Below are 20,059 nucleotides of genomic sequence, written 5' to 3'. Positions count from 1 at the left end.
TATTGAAGTGTTGGTTTATGTGTTAATATGTAATAGTAGAAATATACACTGCTCAAAAAAATAAAGGGAACACTTAAACAACACAATGTAACTCCAAGTCAATCACACTTCTGTGAAATCAAACTGTCCACTTAGGAAGCAACACTGATTGACAATAAATTTCACATGCTGTTGTGCAAATGGAATAGACAACAGGTGGAAATTATAGGCAATTAGCAAGACACCCCCAATAAAGGAGTGGTTCTGCAGGTGGGGACCACAGACCACTTCTCAGTTCCTATGCTTCCTGGCTGATGTTTTGGTCACTTTTGAATGCTGGCGGTGCTTTCACTCTAGTGGTAGCGTGAGACGGAGTCTACAACCCACACAAGTGGCTCAGGTAGTGCAGCTCATCCAGGATGGCACATCAATGCGAGCTGTGGCAAGAAGGTTTGCTGTGTCTGTCAGCATAGTGTCCAGAGCATGGAGGCGCTACCAGGAGACAGGCCAGTACATCAGGAGACATGGAGGAGGCAGTAGGAGGGCATCAACCCAGCAGCAGGACCGCTACCTCTGCCTTTGTGCAAGGAGGAGCAGGAGAAGCACTGCCAGAGCCCTGCAAAATGACCTCCAGCAGGCCACAAATGTGCATGTGTCTGCTCAAACCGGTCAGAAAACAGACTCCATGAGGGTGGTATGAGGGCCCGACGTCCACAGGTGGGGGTTGTGCTTACAGCCCAACACCGTGCAGGACGTTTGGCATTTGCCAGAGAACACCAAGATTGGCAAATTCGCCACTGGCGCCCTGTGCTCTTCACAGATGAAAGCAGGTTCACACTGAGCACGTGACAGACGTGACAGAGTCTGGAGACGCCGTGGAGAATGTTCTGCTGCCTGCAACATCCTCCAGCATGACCGGTTTGGCGGTGGGTCAGTCATGGTGTGGGGTGGCATTTCTTTGGGGGGCCGCACAGCCCTCCATGTGCTCGCCAGAGGTAGCCTGACTGCCATTAGGTACCGAGATGAGATCCTCAGACCCCTTGTGAGACCATATGCTGGTGCGGTTGGCCCTGGGTTCCTCCTAATGCAAGACAATGCTAGACCTCATGTGGGCTGGAGTGTGTCAGCAGTTCCTGCAAGAGGAAGGCATTGATGCTATGGACTGGCCCGCCCGTTCCCCAGACCTGAATCCAATTGAGCACATCTGGGACATCATGTCTCGCTCCATCCACCAACGCCACGTTGCACCACAGACTGTCCAGGAGTTGGCGGATGCTTTAGTCCAGGTCTGGGAGGAGATCCCTCAGGAGACCATCCGCCACCTCATCAGGAGCATGCCCAGGCGTTGTAGGGAGGTCATACAGGCACGTGGAGGCCACACACACTACTGAGCCTCATTTTGACTTGTTTTAAGGACATTACATCAAAGTTGGATCAGCCTGTAGTGTGGTTTTCCACTTTAATTTTGAGTGTGACTCCAAATCCAGACCTCCATGGGTTGATAAATTGGATTTCCATTGATTATTTTTGTGTGATTTTGTTGTCAGCACATTCAACTATGTAAAGAAAAAAGTATTTAATAAGATTATTTCTTTCATTCAGATCTAGGATGTGTTGTATAAGTGTTCCCTTTATTTTTTTGAGCAGTATATTTTGGGATATCATTTTGGAACATTCCTAGAGGGGCATCTTGGAAAGAGTACTTAGTTGCTCTTGGCCTTTGGTTGGTTTGAAAAGTCATTGGTATGAAAAGGAAGGCAAGCATTCTGTTAGATTAGTGAGATAATTCCTTGGTTGTTACTTTCAACCCCCCCGTGGCTATGAACACCTGGAATTGTCCAACAATCCACTTTCTTAAACGCACAAAGGGTGCATCTCAAATGGCACCCTAAATAGCGCACTACGTTGGACCAGGGCCCATATGACTCTGGTCAAAATTTGTGCACTAAAATAGTAGGGTACACACAATTGGGACGCAGCCAAGTGAAACAAGACTTCACACGGATGGAAGTTTCTGGAAACTTTCACCAAACGTACACTTCAATAAGACAGCTGTTTTACACCTCTATTATCAGTCTAGTAACTGACACAGGAGATTATCCGATTTGACTCATTTAAAGTAATGTCTCTTACTTAGAAAATGTCTCCTTCGTTACCAATCCCAGCACACAGACCCAAATGAGCAAGTTGATTTGAATGTTCAGGCTATCATGAGAGATTACCTGATTACTATTCTAGACGTGAAGGAAGTGTAAACAACATCACAGACTTCAGGATTATTTTGTAATGCAATTGTTTTATTTCATTTGTATGGAAACTAACAGGCAGTTAAATGACACAACTTAATTTACAGACTACTTTGGCAGTTGAAACATGTCATTTCTCACTATGTGTGAGTGATAAACCCTAAATGCAGATTAGACAGTACGTAGTGTGGAAGTTCTTTCTAATTATAAGCATCCTTCTCTGACTTGGGTTTGCTCTGGGTGACAGTTGTCAAGAAATCAACAAATAACTTGGTTTCTGGTGTTGGAGTTCCAGCCCCCAAACCAGCAGATTCCCCTTCCAACACAGCAGATGAAAGTTTTCCTGAAAAACAGAGAGACATCTTTCTTGTGACACCAAGTCATCCTGTGAAGTAAGAGTAGCTTCTCTAAAGTGGTGATATATGGATGTTTTTCCTAAAGCTCTGCAGACGGAGACTGGACGTTTGGCACCATCTAAGTACATACAGTAGCAAACCTCTAATTACTGGCTACATACATTGCAAAGTATTCAGATCCCTTGACTTTTTCCACATTTTGTTACGTTACAGCCTTATTCTAAAATGGATTACATTGTTTTTTTCTCATCAATCTACACACAATAACCCATAAAGACAAAGCAAAAACAGTTTTTTATAAATATTACATAAGTACTCAGTACTTTGTTGAAGCACCTTTAGCAGCGATTAACAGCCTCGAGTCTTCTTGGGTATGACGCTACAAGCTTGGCACACCTGTATTTGGGGAGTTTCTCCCATTCTTCTCTGCAGATCCTCTCAAGCTCTGTCTGGTTGGATGGGGAGCGTCGCTGCACAGCTATTTTCAGGTCTCTCCATAGATGTTAGATCGGGTTCAAGTCCGGGCTCTGGCTTGGCCACTCAAGGACATTCAGAGACTTATCCCGAAGCCAGTCCTGCGTTGTCTTAGCTGTGTGCTTACGGTCTTGTCCTGTTGGAAGGTGAACATTTGCCCCAGTCTGAGGTCCTGAGCGTTCTGGAACAAGTTTTCTTCAAGGATCTCTCTGTACTTTGCTCCGTTCATCTTTTCCTCGATCCTGACTAGTCTCCCAGTCCCTTCCGCTGAAAACCATCCCCACAGCATTATGCTGCCAGCACCATGCTTCACTATAGGGATGGTGCCAGGTTTCCTCCAGACGTGACGCTTGGCATTCAGGCCAAAGAGTTCAATCATGGTTTCATCAGATGAGAGAATCTTGTTTCTCATGGTTTAAAAGTCCTTTAGATGCCTTTTGGCAAACTCCAAGCTGGCTGTCATGTGCCTTTTACTGGCCTGATAGATGGAGGCCTGATAGATGGAGTGCTGCAGAGATGGTTGTCTTTCTGGAAGGTTCTCCCATCTCCACAGAGGAACTTTGTCAGAGTGACCATTGGGTTCTTGGTCACTTCCCTGACCAAGGCCCTTCTGCCCCGATTGCTCAGTTTGGCCAGGTGGCCAGCTCTAGGAAGAGTCTTGGTGGTTCCAAACTTCTTCAATTTAAGAATGATGGAGTCCACTGAGTTCTTGGGGATATTCAATGCTGCAGAAATCCTGTCTCGGAGCTCTACGGACAATTCCTTCGACCTCATGGCTTGGTTTTTGCTCTGTTCGACCTTACATAGACAGGTGTGTGCCTTTCTAAATCATGTCCAATCAATTGAATTTACCACAGGTGGATGCCAATCTAGTTGTAGAAACATCTCAAGGATGATCAATGGAAACAGGATGCACCTGAGCTCAATTTTGAGTCTCATAGCAAAGGGTCTGAATACTATGTAAATATGTTTTAAAAAAAACTTTTTTCTTTGTCATTATTGGGTATTGTGTATAGATTTATGAGGGGGGGGGGGAAATTATTGAATACATTTTAGAATAAGGCTGTAACGTAACAAAATGAAGAAAAAGGAAGGTGTATGAATACTTTCTGAATGCATTGTATGTTTCTATGTATGTCCTGACACTGAAAGAACAGGAAGGGAATAATTAATACTTGTTTTGTGTTTTTTATTTAGCCTTTGTGTTAGTGTCATTGTTTTTTTTCCGGCAAAGATGTCTGTGGTTTGTTTGGCAAAGTGAAGTTTTACTTAATCTTATTTTCAGTTTGGACTTGTACCCACCAGTGGAGGCGGTCAGAGCGGGGACATAGTCGGCCCAGAAGGAGCACTGGGCCCTGCGGAGGCCCCTGTGGTTGCTGAGGCCTGGCTCCACCTCCATATAGCTGTCCCCCTCAGGGTGAGGCTGGAAGGCATGCCAGGGGGGCAGCGCCGCCTCGCTGAAGGCCACACGGGACACACTGTGAGCCTGGTTGGGATTTCTGTTCAGAAAGAGAAAACGTACAGTAAGAGACGTGATGTACGCACGAAGTGTCTGCTAAATGACAGATATTATATATTCTGACACCACATGCATGAGGCAGTATTCTCCAGTCATGCAGATTGGTTTAGATGTAACAAACAATACAAAATAAACAAATTGATTTAGATGGAAAAGGCAATACTATAAAGTATGGTTGGCGTTTATTTAAAGTCATTTCTGTTTCGTTTTCCTTTTTTTTACCCGGACTTGATGAAGTTGGCCATGTAGGTCATCATCTGTAGAGACAGGCGTCTCTCTGTGTTGGTGAACAGGTCGTAGGTCAGGGGGCTGTGAGGGAGGCCAAAAGCATAGTGGACATCCAGGGGTACTGACAGGTCAGCACTGAAATGAAAGCAAATCACACACAAATAAACACTACATTATCATGCCACTTCCCTAGCAACACAGCAAAACAAAATAAATAATACATCATCATGCCACTTCCCTAGCAACACAGCAAAACAAATAAATAATACATTATCATGCCACTTCCCTAGCAACACAGCAAAACAAAATAAATAATACATCATCATGCCACTTCCCTAGCAACACAGCAAAACAAAATAAATAATACATCATCATGCCACTTCCCTAGCAACACGGCAAAACAAAATAAATAATACATCATCATGGCACTTCCCTAGCAACACAGCAAAACAAATAATACATTATCATGTCACATCCCTAGCAACACGGCAAAACAAATAAATAATACATCATGGCACTTCCCTAGCAAACACAGCAAAACAAAACAAATAATACATTCTCATGCCACTTCCCTAGCAACACAGCGAAACAAAACAAATAAATAGATTATCATGCCACTTCCCTAGCAACACAGCAAAACAAATGTAATAGTATTGCTGGACACAACAAGGTAGTCTGAGTTAACGCAAGTACTACTTGACTAGTAGTCAACGGTCTGGAGCCCTGACCTGACCTGGCTTCCTGGCTGCCTAGTCCTCCTCACACCCAGTGATTACCTGGTCTGGGCGGTGTCCTCGGGCAGGTGGTACATGAACACATTGGATCTGGTGTTAGCTGCCCAGAAGTTGGCCATCTTTATGGTGGGGCACACAATGAAGAGATCTCTGCACAGAGACACAGAGAGACAGATACAGAGAGACAGATACAGAGAGAGAGATACAGAGAGAGAGATACAGAGAGACAGATACAGAGAGACAGATACAGAGATACAGAGACAGAGAGAGAGAGAGAGAGAGATACAGAGAGACAGATACAGAGATACAGAGACAGAGAGAGAGATACAGAGAGACAGATACAGAGATACAGAGACAGAGAGAGAGAGAGAGAGAGATACAGAGAGACAGATACAGAGAGACAGATACAGAGAGAGAGACAGATACAGAGAGAGAGACAGATACAGAGAGAGAGACAGATACAGAGAGACAGAGATACAGAGATACAGAGATACAGAGAGAGAGAGAGAGAGAGAGAGAGAGAGAGAGAGAGACAGATACAGAGAGACAGATACAGAGAGACAGATACAGAGAGACAGATACAGAGAGACAGAGACAGATACAGAGAGACAGAGACAGAGAGAGAGAGAGAGAGAGAGAGAGAGAGAGAGAGAGAGAGAGAGAGAGAGAGAGAGAGAGAGAGACAGATACAGAGAGACAGATACAGAGAGAGAGAGAGAGAGATACACAGAGACAGATACAGAGAGACAGAGACAGATACACAGAGACAGATACAGAGAGACAGATACACAGACAGAGACAGAGACAGAGACAGAGAGAGAGAGAGAGAGAGAGAGAGAGAGAGAGAGAGAGAGAGAGAGAGAGAGAGAGAGAGAGAGAGAGAGAGAGAGAGATTGTTGAGAAATGAAACACACTTCACATCATTGTTTCCCTTTTCTTTGGGGACAAAGAGTGAGAGAAAGGATAAAGCAAGGTGTACCTATTCTGTACATGACAGGACAGCAGTTCATTACATGACAGGACAGCAGTTCATTACATGACAGGACAGCAGTTCATTGACAATCACTCACACAGTGTTGTCAAACAAACCAAACATTTACATGTGTGACTGAGGGCCGTGAGTGTGTATGTTTGTGTCTTGAGAAGATATGGTCTGTCTGGCTGCCACAGTGCCAGGCTAGTTAACTAAGACTAGGTTTCACTTTAGAAGATATGGTCTGTCTGGCTGCCACAGTGCCATGCTAGTTAACTAAGACTAGGTTTCACTTTAGAAGATATGGTCTGTCTGGCTGCCACAGTGCCAGGCTAGTTAACTAAGACTAGGTTTCACTTTAGAAGATATGGTCTGTCTGGCTGCCACAGTGCCAGGCTAGTTAACTAAGACTAGGTTTCACTTTAGAAGATATGGTCTGTCTGGCTGCCACAGTGCCAGGCTAGTTAACTAAGACTAGTTTTCACTTTAGAAGAGATGGTCTGTCTGGCTGCCACAGTGCCATGCTAGTTAACTAAGACTAGGTTTCACTTTAGAAGATATGGTCTGTCTGGCTGCCACAGTGCCAGGCTAGTTAACTAAGACTAGGTTTCACTTTAGAAGATATGGTCTGTCTGGCTGCCACAGTGCCAGGCTAGTTAACTAAGACTAGGTTTCACTTTAGAAGAGATGGTCTGTCTGGCTGCCACAGTGCCATGCTAGTTAACTAAGACTAGGTTTCACTTTAGAAGATATGGTCTGTCTGGCTGCCACAGTGCCAGGCTAGTTAACTAAGACTAGTTTTCACTTTAGAAGAGATGGTCTGTCTGGCTGCCACAGTGCCAGGCTAGTTAACTAAGACTAGGTTCCAAATGGCACCCTATTCCCTATATAGTGCACTACTTTGACCAGTGCCTATAGGTGTAGTTCACTATGCAGGGATTAGGGTGCCATTTGGGACATCCCCAGTGTGTTACAGCAAGGCAGGTATTTACTGAGTGAGGACCACTCCTGCTGCAGCCAAAATACACTGATGGATCTGGATAAACAAGCAGTGGACATATCTGCCTTTTAATTCCAGGCATTTTGAACTCTGGAGAATGTCTAGTAGAACTCCTAGCACAGTGATAGTTTCAGGTCAGGAGTCTTCTACTAAAATACATGTAGACATGGTCTTATTGGGAACGTGAGATATGCTGTTGTTTGTCTTCAAGGCATCGGTCGGTTGTTATCCTGAGCTAACCTCAGGTCCATGGGTGTGTTGTGTGGGTCAGCCTCAGCCCTGTTCCCTGCTATATTTGACACTAGTTATTATGTGGGTGAAGTCCAGTGCAGTAGATGCTGAAGAGCAGAGGCAGCAGCAAACATACATATCACTACCGAAGCCTGGATCAAGGGCATTAGAAGGATATCTCTGTCAATACTGCAGATATACAGTATACAGAACATCTCTGTCAATACTGCAGATATACTGTATGCAGAACATCTGTCAATACTGCAGATATACTGTATTCAGAACATCTGTCAATACTGCAGATATACTGTATGCAGAACATCTCTGTCAATACTGCAGATATACTGTATTCAGAACATCTGTCAATACTGCAGATATACTGTATTCAGAACATCTGTCAATACTGCAGATATACTGTATGCAGAACATCTCTGTCAATACTGCAGATATACTGTATGCAGAACATCTCTGTCAATACTGCAGATATACTGTATGCAGAACATCTCTGTCAATACTGCAGATATACTGTATGCAGAACATCTGTCAATACTGCAGATATACTGTATTCAGAACATCTGTCAATACTGCAGATATACTGTATTCAGAACATCTCTGTCAATACTGCAGATATACTGTATTCAGAACATCTGTCAATACTGCAGATATACTGTATTCAGAACATCTGTCAATACTGCAGATATACTGTATGCAGAACATCTGTCAATACTGCAGATATACTGTATGCAGAACATCTCTGTCAATACTGCAGATATACTGTATGCAGAACATCTGTCAATACTGCAGATATACTGTATGCAGAACATCTGTCAATACTGCAGATATACTGTATGCAGAACATCTGTCAATACTGCGCTATACTGAGTTCAGAACATCTGTCAATACTGCAGATATCTGTATGCAGAACATCTGTCAATACTGCAGATATACTGTATCAGAACATCCTCATACTGCAGATATACTGTATGCAGAACATCTGTCAATACTGCAGATATACTGTATGCATAACATCTGTCAATATGTGCAGATATCTGTAATGCAAACATCTGTCAATACTGCAGATATACTGTATGCAGAACATCTGTCAATACTGCAGATATACTGTATGCAGAACATCTGTCAATACTGCAGATATACTGTAGCAGAACATCTGTCAACTGCATATCTCTGTATGCAGAACATCAATACTGCAGATATACTGTATGCAGAACATCTCTGTCAATACTGCAGATATACTGTATGCAGAACATCTGTCAATACTGCAGATATACTGTATGCAGAACATCTCTGTCAATACTGCAGAACTAGAGAGACATACAGTATGTACAAAATCCATTGCATATAAGATGACAGAAAAAAATGATTGATCTTGAGTGAATCTGGGACCGTATTCATGAGCTGATCTACACTGAACAGAAATATAAAGGCAACATGTAAAGTGTTGGTTCCATGTTTCATGAGCTGAAATTCAAAATCCTAGCAAATTTTCCAAACGCACAAAAAGCGTATTTCTCTCAAATTTTGCGCATAAATTGTTCACATCCCTGTTAGTGAGCATTTCTCCGTTGCCAAGATAATCCATCCACCTGTGACAGGTGTGGCATATCAAGAAGCTGATTAAACAGCATGATCATTGCACAGGTGCACCGTGGACGATTAAAGGCCACTTTAAAATGATCAGTTTTGTCACACAACACAATGTCGCAGATGCCTCAAGTTGTCAGGGTGAGTACAATTGGCATGCAGACTGCAGGAATGTCCACCAGAGCTGTTGCCAGAGAGCTGAATGTTCATGTCTCTACCATAAGCCGCCTCCAACGTAGTTTTAGAGAATTTGGCAGTACGTCCAACCGGCCTCACAACTGCAGACCACGTGTAACCACACCAGCCCAGTACATCCACATCCAGCTTCTTCATCTGCAGGATCGTGTGAAAGGGGGTGCTGAGGAGTATTTTTGTCTGTAATGAAGTCCTTTTGTGGGGAAAAACTCATTCCGATTGGCTTGGCCTGGCTGCCAAGTGGGTGGGCCTATGCCCTCCAAGGCCCACCCATAGCTGCACCCCTGCCCAGTCATGTGAAATCCATAGATTAAGGCCTAATGAATTTATTTCAATTGACTGATTTCCTTATATGAACTGTAACTCAGTAAAATCATTGAAATTGTTGCATGTTGCATTTATATTTTTGTTCAGTATAGAATCAGATTCCATCTATCCATTAATTTTATAATCCAAAAGGCAAAACTGGTCCTAGATCAGGATTCCTTCTCTAAGACGCTTTATGAATATGGGCCCTGACATATACTGTTTCCTTATGGCACATTTCTGGTGAAAAGCTTGGTCTGCGCCACATGTCAGGGCCAAGTTAAATGGCCCAGCCACGGCACTAGTAGATCTATTTCTGAATTGTTACATTCCTTTCTTTTCTAAACACACTGCTTCTAACACCATCAGTAAAACAGTTCACACAGTCCTTCTAAATCCTCAGGTTATTTCAGTCTTCACTCGGCTGGCTGTTTCCTTCCTCAAGACCACAAGTGAAACACACTCTGTTCCAGCTCTTCATAGTTGCGTCCCAAATGGCACCCTATTCCCTTTATAGTGCACTACTTTTGAACAGGAGCCACAGGGCTCCCACAGGGCTCTGGTCTAAAGTAGTCCACTATATAGGGAATAGGGTGTCATTTGTCAATCACAGTAAAGCAACATATGACAGTGTAAAGAGGTCAATAGTCTAGATATGAGTTTCCACTCACTCTGCACTGCATAGAATTCACTGTACAGAATTCACTGCACAGAACTCACTGCGCAGAACTCACTGCGCAGAACTCACTGCGCAGAACTCACTGCGCAGAACTCACTGCGCAGAACTCACTGCGCAGAACTCACTGCGCAGAACTCACTGTGCAGAACTCACTGCGCAGAACTCACTAACTCACTGCGCAGAACTCACTGCGCAGAACTCACTGCACATAACTCACTGCACAGAACTCAATGTATGGCCTTCAGAAAGTATTCATACCCCTTGACGTATTCGACATGTTGTTGTGTTAGAGCCTGAATTAAAAATGGATTAAATAAAACATGCTCTCACCCATCTGCACACAATATCCAATGATGACAAAGTGAAACATGTTTTTAGAATTTGTTACTAACTTATCAACCAAAAAAATGTATATATATATATATATATATATCTCATTTACATATGTATTCATACCCCTTTCCTGTGACAATCCAAATTGAGCTCAAGGTGCATTCAATATCCTTTGATCATCTTTGAGATGTCACTACAACTTGATTGGAGTCCACCTGTGGCCAATTCAATTGTTTGAACATGATTTAGAAAGAAACACACCTGACTATATAAGGTCCCACAGTTGACAGTGGAAACTATACCATGAAGTCCAAGGAACTGTCCGTAGATCTCTGATCTCAATTGTGATGAGGCATATATCTGGGGAAGAGTATAAAACAATTTCAAGAGTGTTGAAAGTTTCCAAGAGCACAGTGGTCTTCATCATCGGGAAGTTGAAAAAATATGGAACAACCCAGACTCTAGAGCTGCCTGTCTGACCTAACTGTCTAGAGCTGCCTGTCTGACCTAACTGTCTAGAGCTGCCTGTCTGACCTAACTGTCTAGAGCTGCCTGTCTGACCTAACTGTCTAGAGCTGCCTGTCTGACCTAACTGTCTAGAGCTGCCCGTCTGACCTAACTGTCTAGAGCTGCCTGTCTGACCTAACTGTCTAGAGCTGCCTGTCTGACCTAACTGTCTAGAGCTGCCTGTCTGACATAACTGAGCAACCAGGCAAGAAGGACCTTGGTCAGGGAGGAGACCAAGAACCCAATGACCACTCTGACAAAACTGCAGAGTTCCTTGGCTGAGATGGGAGAACCTACCAGAAGGACAACAGTCTCTACAGCGCTTCACCAATCTGGGCTTTATGGAAGAGTGGTCAGATGGAAGCCACTCCTGAGAAAATGGCACATGACAGCACGCCTGGAGTTTGCAAAAAGGCCCATGAAAGACTGAGCATAAGGCAAAATATTCTGTGGTCTGACAAAAATGTAACTCTTTGGCCTGAATACAAAGCACTATGTTTGGACAAAACCAGGCATAGCTCATCACCCTTCTAACACCATCCCGACTGTGAAGCATGGTGGTGGCAGCATCATGCTATGGGGAGGCTTTTCAGCGGCAGGGACTGGGAGACTGGTAAGGATAGAGGAAAATATAGGAAAAAAATACAGGAAGATCCTATATGAGAACCTGTTTCAGAGTGCAAACGACCTTAGACTGGGGGTGAAGATTTACATTCCAATAGGACAATGACTGCAAGCATAGAGCCAAAGCAATGCAGGAATGGCTTCAGAACAAGAATGTGAAAGTATTTGAGTGGCCCAGCCAAAGCCCAAACTTGAATCCCATTGAAAATCTGTGGAAAGACTTGAAGATTGCTGATCACCGCCGCTCAACCATCTAATTTAACAGATTTGAGAAAATCAGCAAGGAAGAATGAGAGAAAATCTCAAAATCCAGACGTGCAAAGCTGATACAGACATACACAAGACGACTTAAAGCTTTAATCTCCGCCAAAGGTGTATCAGGTGTGAATACTTATGTAAATGAGATATTTCTGTGTTTCATTTTCAATACATTTGTCATTATAGGGTATTGTGTGTAGATGGGTGAGGAAAAATATGCATTTGATCCATTTTGAATTCAGGCTGTAATACAACATGTGGAATAAGTCAAGGGATATGAATACTTTCTGAAGGCACTGTAACTCACTGTATAGAACTCACTGTACAACACTCACTCTATAGAACTCACTCTATAGAACTCACTCTATAGAACTCACTCTATAGAACTCATTGAACAGAATTCACTGTATAGAACTCACTGTATAGAACTCACTGTATAACACTCACTGTATAACACTCACTGTATAACACTCACTGTATAACACTCACTGTATAGAACTCACTGTACAGAATTCACTGTGTAAAACTCACTGTGTAAAACTCACTGTACAACACTCACTGTACAACACTCACTGTACAACACTCACTGTACAACACTCACTGTACAACACTCACTCTATAGAACTCACTCTATAGAACTCATTGAACAGAATTCACTGTATAGAATTCACTGTATAGAACTCACTGTATAGAACTCACTGTATAGAACTCACTGTATAGAACTCACTGTATAGAACTCACTGTATAGAACTCACTGTATAGAACTCACTGTATAACACTCACTGTATAACACTCACTGTATAGAACTCACTCTATAGAACTCACTCTATAGAACTCATTGAACAGAATTCACTGTATAGAACTCACTGTATAGAACTCACTGTATAGAACTCACTGTATAGAACTCACTGTATAGAACTCACTGTATAACAGTCACTGTATAACACTCACTGTATAGAACTCACTGTATAGAACTCATTGAACAGAATTCACTGTATAGAACTCACTGTACAGAATTCACTGTACAAAACTCACTGTATAAAACTCACTGTACAGAACTCACTGTACAGAACTCACTGTACAGAACTCACTGTACAGAACTCACTGTACAGAACTCACTGAACAGAACTCATTATATAGAACTCACTGTATAGAACTCACTGTATAGAACTCACTGTATAGAACTCATTGAACAGAACTCACTGTGCCCCCCCAACCCCTCTTTTACGCTGCTGCTACTCTCTGTTTATCTTATATGCATAGTCACTTTAACTATACATTCATGTACATGCTACCTCAATTGGCTCGACCAACCAGTGCTCCCGCACATTGGCTAACCGGGCCCTCTGCACTGTGTCCCACCCACCACCCCCCAACCCCTCTTTTACGCTACTGCTACTCTCTGTTCATCATATATGCATAGTCACTTTAACCATACCCACATGTACATACTACCTCAATAAACCTGACTAACCGGTGTCTGTATTTAGCCTTGCTACTGTTATTTTCAAATGTCTTTTTACTGTTGTTCTATTTCTTTACTTACCTACACACACACACACACACACACACACACACACACACACACACACACACACCTTTTTTTTCGCACTATTGGTTAGAGCCTGTAAGGAAGCATTTCACTGTAAGGTCTACACCTGTTGTATTCAGCACACGTGACAAATAAACTTTGATTTGATTAGAAGTCATTGAACAGAACTCATTGTATAAAATTCAGTGCTCTTGAACGTGAAGAGACAAATTCCTGTAAAAGGCCAAATAAATGAAGTGAACTGAACTAATAACTGAATACACAGAACTGAACAGAGAATGGTATCTTGTGACATGATTATTATGGTGCTTGCTTCTCCATACAGGAACTGTATAATCAAATGGCTACCCCCCCACTCATTAAAACGCTGCTACTCTCTGCTGTCATCTATGCATATTCACTTTAATAACTCTACCTACATGTACATATTACCTCAACTAACCGGTGCCCCCGCACATTGACTCTGTACCGGTACCCCCTGCATATAGCCTCCACATTGACTCTGTACCGGTACCCCCTGCATATAGCCTCCACATTGACTCTGTACCGGTACCCCCTGTATATAGCCTCCACATTGACTCTGTACCGGTACGCCCTGTATATAGCCTCCACATTGACTCTGTACCGGTACCCCCTGTATATAGCCTCCACATTGACTCTGTACCGGTACCCCCTGTATATAGCCTCCACATTGACTCTGTACCGGTACCCCCTGTATATAGCCTCCACATTGACTCTGTACCGGTACCCCCCTGTATATAGCCTCCACATTGACTCTGTACCGGTACCCCCTGTATATAGCCTCCACATTGACTCTGTACCGGTTCCCCCTGTATATAGCCTCCACATTGACTCTGTACCGGTACCCCCTGTATATAGCCTCCACATTGACTCTGTACTGGTACCCCCTGTATATAGCCTCCACATTGACTCTGTACCGGTACCCCCTGTATATAGCCTCCACATTGACTCGGTACCTGTACCCCCTGTATATAGTCTCCACATTGACTCTGTACCGGTACCCCCTGTATATAGCCTCCACATTGACTCTGTACCGGTACCCCCTGTATATAGCCTCCACATTGACTCTGTACCGGTACCCCCTGTATATAGCCTCCACATTGACTCGGTACCTGTACCCCCTGTATATAGCCTCCACATTGACTCTGTACCGGTACACCCTGTATATAGCCTCCACATTGACTCTGTACCGGTACCCCCTGTATATAGCCTCCACATTGACTCTGTACCGGTACCCCCTGTATATAGCCTCCACATTGACTCTGTACGGTACCTCCTGTATATAGCCTCCACATTGACTCTGTACCGGTACCCCCCTGTATATAGCCTCCACATTGACTCTGTACCGGTACCTCCTGTATATAGCCTCCACATTGACTCTGTACCGGTACCCCCCTGTATATAGCCTCCACATTGACTCTGTACCGGTACCCCTGTATATAGCCTCCACATTGACTCTGTACCGGTACCCCCTGTATATAGCCTCCATATTGACTCTGTACCGGTACCTCCTGTATATAGCCTCCACATTGACTCTGTACCGGTACCCCTGTATATAGCCTCCACATTGACTCTGTACCGGTACCCCCTGTATATAGCCTCCACATTGACTCCGTACCGGTACCCCCTGTATATAGTCTCCACATTGACTCTGTACTGGTACCCCCTGTATATAGCCTCCACATTGACTCTGTACCGTAACACCCTGTATATAGCCTCCACATTGACTCTGTACCGGTACCTCCTGTATATAGCCTCCACATTGACTCTGTACCATAACACCCTGTATATAGCCTCCACATTGACTCTGTACCGGTACCTCCTGTATATAGCCTCCACATTGACTCTGTACCGGTACCCCCTGTATATAGCCTCCACATTGACTCTGTACCGGTACCCCCTGTATATAGACTCACTATTGTTATTTTACTGCTGCTCTTTAATTACTTGTTACTTTTATTTCTTATCCGTTATTTTTCTTATACTGCATTGTTGGTTCGGGGCTCGTAAGTAAGCATTTCACTGTGAGGTTTACACCTGTTGTATTAGGTGCATATGACTAATACAATTTGATTTGATATTTATACACTGAATTCAATGAATAAGAGGAAGGTATTCCGGAACTACATGAATACCGTATACAGTAGTGTGCTTAGCACATTTCTCACCTGGTTGCATTGTTAAGAGCCTGAGAGAAGAGATTGTAGCCGGCTGGAGAGGGAGAGTGCTGCATGGAGTAGAACCAGGTAGCTGCAGCCTTCACAAAAGCATTGGCATCGTCTCCACCCAGAGAGTTGGACAGGGCTTCGTAGAACGCTGTTTTACTGGCAGCTCGCCCCTGGAGCTCCTCAAAGTTCTGTCGTCAGACATTAGGGGGGAAAAGTACAAGTTGGTGATATGAAACGTGGCTGAGCATAGTAATACTACTCAATACTAATATGATGTGAATGAGGACAAACCGCTAACATACTAGTCACTAGCTGAGTTGAACTAGGAGTCTACGCATTAGAATATGTCCTACACTCTATGAAAAACAAAGACTCAGCTTCAGGATGGAATTCCCCAATTCCATCCTGAAGCATGGGGAAAGCTTAATAAGCAGGTACACCTAAATAGATGGACGATACTAGAGGTGAATGTTCTCGCCATAGAAACACAAAGAACGTCTTTGAATTATAGGATCTCCGGTTCTCACCTTGATCCTCTTGGCCCTGCTGATGAGTCCATCCTCTGCGGAGGAGCCCAGCAGGAGGTCAGCTCTGTGGAAGCCTGCATTCATCAGGGCCATGGAGGGTTTCCCCTGGACAGAGACCCCATCCACCACTGGACCCCAAGCCTGCAGGGGCCCACTGACTGACAGCAACTGAAACAGATAACATAAAATAAGAGGGGGAAAAAAAACGTTTTCGTCCCAAATAGCACTCTACTGCCTTTATAGCCCCCTACTTCTGACCAGAGCCCTATGGGCCTTGGTCAAAAGTAGTGCACTAAACAGGGAATAGGGTGCCATTTGGGATACATAGAGCCTATGCTACATCTGGGACTATAAGGCTTCCTTCCTTAGTCTGTGACTATAAGGCCAACAGTACCTTAGTCTGGGTCTGGGTCTATAAGGCCAACAGTACCTCAGTCTGGGTCTATAAGGCCAACAGTACCTCAGTCTGGGTCTATAAGGCCAACAGTACCTTAGTCTGGGTCTATAAGGCCAACAGTACCTTAGTCTGGGTCTGGGTCTATAAGGCCAACAGTACCTCAGTCTGGATCTATAAGGCCAACAGTACCTCAGTCTGGGTCTATAAGGCCAACAGTACCTTAGTCTGGGTCTAAGGCCAACAGTACCTTAGTCTGGGTCTATAAGGCCAACAGTACCTCAGTCTGGGTCTATAAGGCCAACAGTACCTCAGTCTGGGTCTATAAGGCCAACAGTACCTCAGTCTGGGTCTATAAGGCCAACAGTACCTCAGTCTGGGTCTATAAGGCCAACAGTACCTCAGTCTGGGTCTATAAGGTCAACAGTACCTCAGTCTGGGTCTATAAGTCCAACAGTACCTCAGTCTGGGTCTATAAGGTCAACAGTACCTCAGTCTGGGTCTATAAGGTCAACAGTACCTCAGTCTGGGTCTATAAGTCCAACAGTACCTCAGTCTGGGTCTAAGGCCAACAGTACCTCAGTCTGGGTCTAAGGCCAACAGTACCTCAGTCTGGGTCTAAGGCCAACAGTACCTCAGTCTGGGTCTAAGGCCAACAGTACCTCAGTCTGGGTCTAAGGCCAACAGTACCTCAGTCTGGGTCTAAAGCCAACAGTACCTTAGTCTGGGTCTATAAGGCCAACAGTACCTTAGTCTGGGTCCTTGGTCTGGGTCTATAAGGCCAACAGTACCTTAGTCTGGGTCTAAGGCCAACAGTACCTCAGTCTGGGTCTAAGGCCAACAGTACCTCAGTCTGGGTCTAAAGCCAACAGTACCTTAGTCTGGGTCTATAAGGCCAACATTACCTCAGTCTGGGTCATTGGTCTGGGTCTATAAGGTCAACAGTACCGTAGTCTGGGTCTATAAGGCCAACAGTACCTCAGTCTGGGTCTATAAGGCCAACAGTACCTCAGTCTGTGACTATAAGGCCAACAGTACCTTAGTCTGGGTCTATAAGGCAAACAGTACCTCAGTCTGGGTATATAAGTCCAACAGTACCTCAGTCTAGGTCTATAAGGCCAACAGTACCTCAGTCTGGGTCTATAAGGTCAACAGTACCTTAGTCTGGGTCTGGGTCTATAAGGCCAACAGTACCTCAGTCTGGGTCTATAAGGCCAACAGTACCTTAGTCTGGGTCTATAAGGCCAACAGTACCTTAGTCTGGGTCTATAAGGCCAACAGTACCTTAGTCTGGGTCTATAAGGCCAACAGTACCTCAGTCTGGGTCTATAAGGCCAACAGTACCTCAGTCTGGGTCTATAAGGCCAACAGTACCTTAGTCTGGGTCTATAAGGCCAACAATACCTTAGTCTGGGCAGCGTTGAGGTCCTGTGCTGGAGCTGCTCTCAGGCAGGAGCCCAGCTGTTCTGGGTCAGAGGAGGGGGGACAGCCCAGCTCCCGGGCCAGAGCCTCAGCCTGCCCCTGGGCTTTGGATACACTCAGCACTGAGGCAGGGGAGAACACAGAGCCACCCTGGAGAGAGAGAGAGAGAGAGAGAGGAGGGACAGAGTCAGAGAACCACTCAGCACTGAGGCAGGGGAGAACACAGAGCCACCCTGGAGAGAGAGAGAGAGAGGAGGGACAGAGTCAGAGAACCACTCAGCACCGAGGCAGGGGAGAACACAGAGCCACCCTGGAGAGAGAGAGAGAGAGGAGGGACAGAGTCAGAGAACCACTCAGCACCGAGGCAGGGGAGAACACAGAGCCACCCTGGAGAGAGAGAGAGAGAGGAGGGACAGAGTCAGAGAACCACTCAGCACCGAGGCAGGGGAGAACACAGAGCCACCCTGGAGAGAGAGAGAGAGAGGAGGGACAGAGTCAGAGAACCACTCAGCACCGAGGCAGGGGAGAACACAGAGCCACCCTGGAGAGAGAGAGAGAGAGGAGGGACAGAGTCAGAGAACCACTCAGCACCGAGGCAGGGGAGAACACAGAGCCACCCTGGAGAGAGAGAGAGAGAGGAGGGACAGAGTCAGAGAACCACTCAGCACCGAGGCAGGGGAGAACACAGAGCCACCCTGGAGAGAGAGAGAGAGAGAGAGGAGGGACAGAGTCAGAGAACCACTCAGCACTGAGGCAGGGGAGAACACAGAGCCACCCTGGAGAGAGAGAGAGAGAGGAGGGACAGAGTCAGAGAACCACTCAGCACCGAGGCAGGGGAGAACACAGAGCCACCCTGGAGAGAGAGAGAGAGAGGAGGGACAGAGTCAGAGAACCACTCAGCACCGAGGCAGGGGAGAACACAGAGCCACCCTGGAGAGAGAGAGAGAGAGAGAGAGAGGAGGGACAGAGTCAGAGAACCACTCAGCACTGAGGCAGGGGAGAACACAGAGCCACCCTGGAGAGAGAGAGAGAGAGAGAGGAGGGACAGAGTCAGAGAACCACTCAGCAACGAGGCAGGGGAGAACACAGAGCCACCCTGGAGAGAGAGAGAGAGAGAGAGAGAGAGAGAGAGAGAGAGAGAGAGAGAGAGAGGAGGGACAGAGTCAGAGAACCACTCAGCACTGAGGCAGGGGAGAACACAGAGCCACCCTGGAGAGAGAGAGAGAGAGGAGGGACAGTCAGAGAACCACTCAGCACCGAGGCAGGGGAGAACACAGAGCCACCCTGGAGAGAGAGAGAGAGAGGAGGGACAGAGTCAGAGAACCACTCAGCACTGAGGCAGGGGAGAACACAGAGCCACCCTGGAGAGAGAGAGAGAGGAGGGACAGAGTCAGAGAACCACTCAGCACCGAGGCAGGGGAGAACACAGAGCCACCCTGGAGAGAGAGAGAGAGAGGAGGGACAGAGTCAGAGAACCACTCAGCACTGAGGCAGGGGAGAACACAGAGCCACCCTGGAGAGAGAGAGAGAGAGAGGAGGGACAGAGTCAGAGAACCACTCAGCACCGAGGCAGGGGAGAACACAGAGCCACCCTGGGGGGAGGGAGAGAGAGAGAGAAAGAGAGAACCATTAACTCTCTCTCTACTAGTCAACACAAATAAGCATAGATTGATAGTAAGTATAAGCAGAAACAAATGATTATTATTTATAGCTAAGCATTATTAGTTCCAA

The 20,059-nt window shown here is 45.3% G+C and overlaps 1 protein-coding gene across 1 annotated transcript in view; it reads right to left on the bottom strand.

Moving 5' to 3' along the window:
- Positions 1 to 2,255: 2,255 nt before the first annotated feature.
- LOC115187638 (thyroglobulin) overlaps positions 2,256 to 20,059 on the bottom strand; it is a 46,179-nt gene continuing 28,375 nt past the window's right edge. The window contains exons 12-18 of the mRNA XM_029746607.1: positions 18,311 to 18,478; positions 16,513 to 16,680; positions 15,986 to 16,173; positions 5,579 to 5,686; positions 4,797 to 4,937; positions 4,358 to 4,554; positions 2,256 to 2,568 (exon numbers count right to left, since the gene is read on the bottom strand). Coding sequence (XP_029602467.1) covers positions 2,426 to 2,568; positions 4,358 to 4,554; positions 4,797 to 4,937; positions 5,579 to 5,686; positions 15,986 to 16,173; positions 16,513 to 16,680; positions 18,311 to 18,478 — 1,113 coding nt within the window. The 3' untranslated portion in view covers positions 2,256 to 2,425. The remainder of the gene's footprint in view (positions 2,569 to 4,357; positions 4,555 to 4,796; positions 4,938 to 5,578; positions 5,687 to 15,985; positions 16,174 to 16,512; positions 16,681 to 18,310; positions 18,479 to 20,059) is intronic.

This window comes from Salmo trutta, unplaced genomic scaffold (assembly GCF_901001165.1).
Source record: "Salmo trutta unplaced genomic scaffold, fSalTru1.1, whole genome shotgun sequence".
In the NCBI taxonomy this organism is placed as follows: Eukaryota; Metazoa; Chordata; class Actinopteri; order Salmoniformes; family Salmonidae; genus Salmo; species Salmo trutta.
The sequence above is the reverse complement of the archived record's forward strand: the minus strand, read 5'-3'. Positions and strand labels throughout refer to the sequence as shown.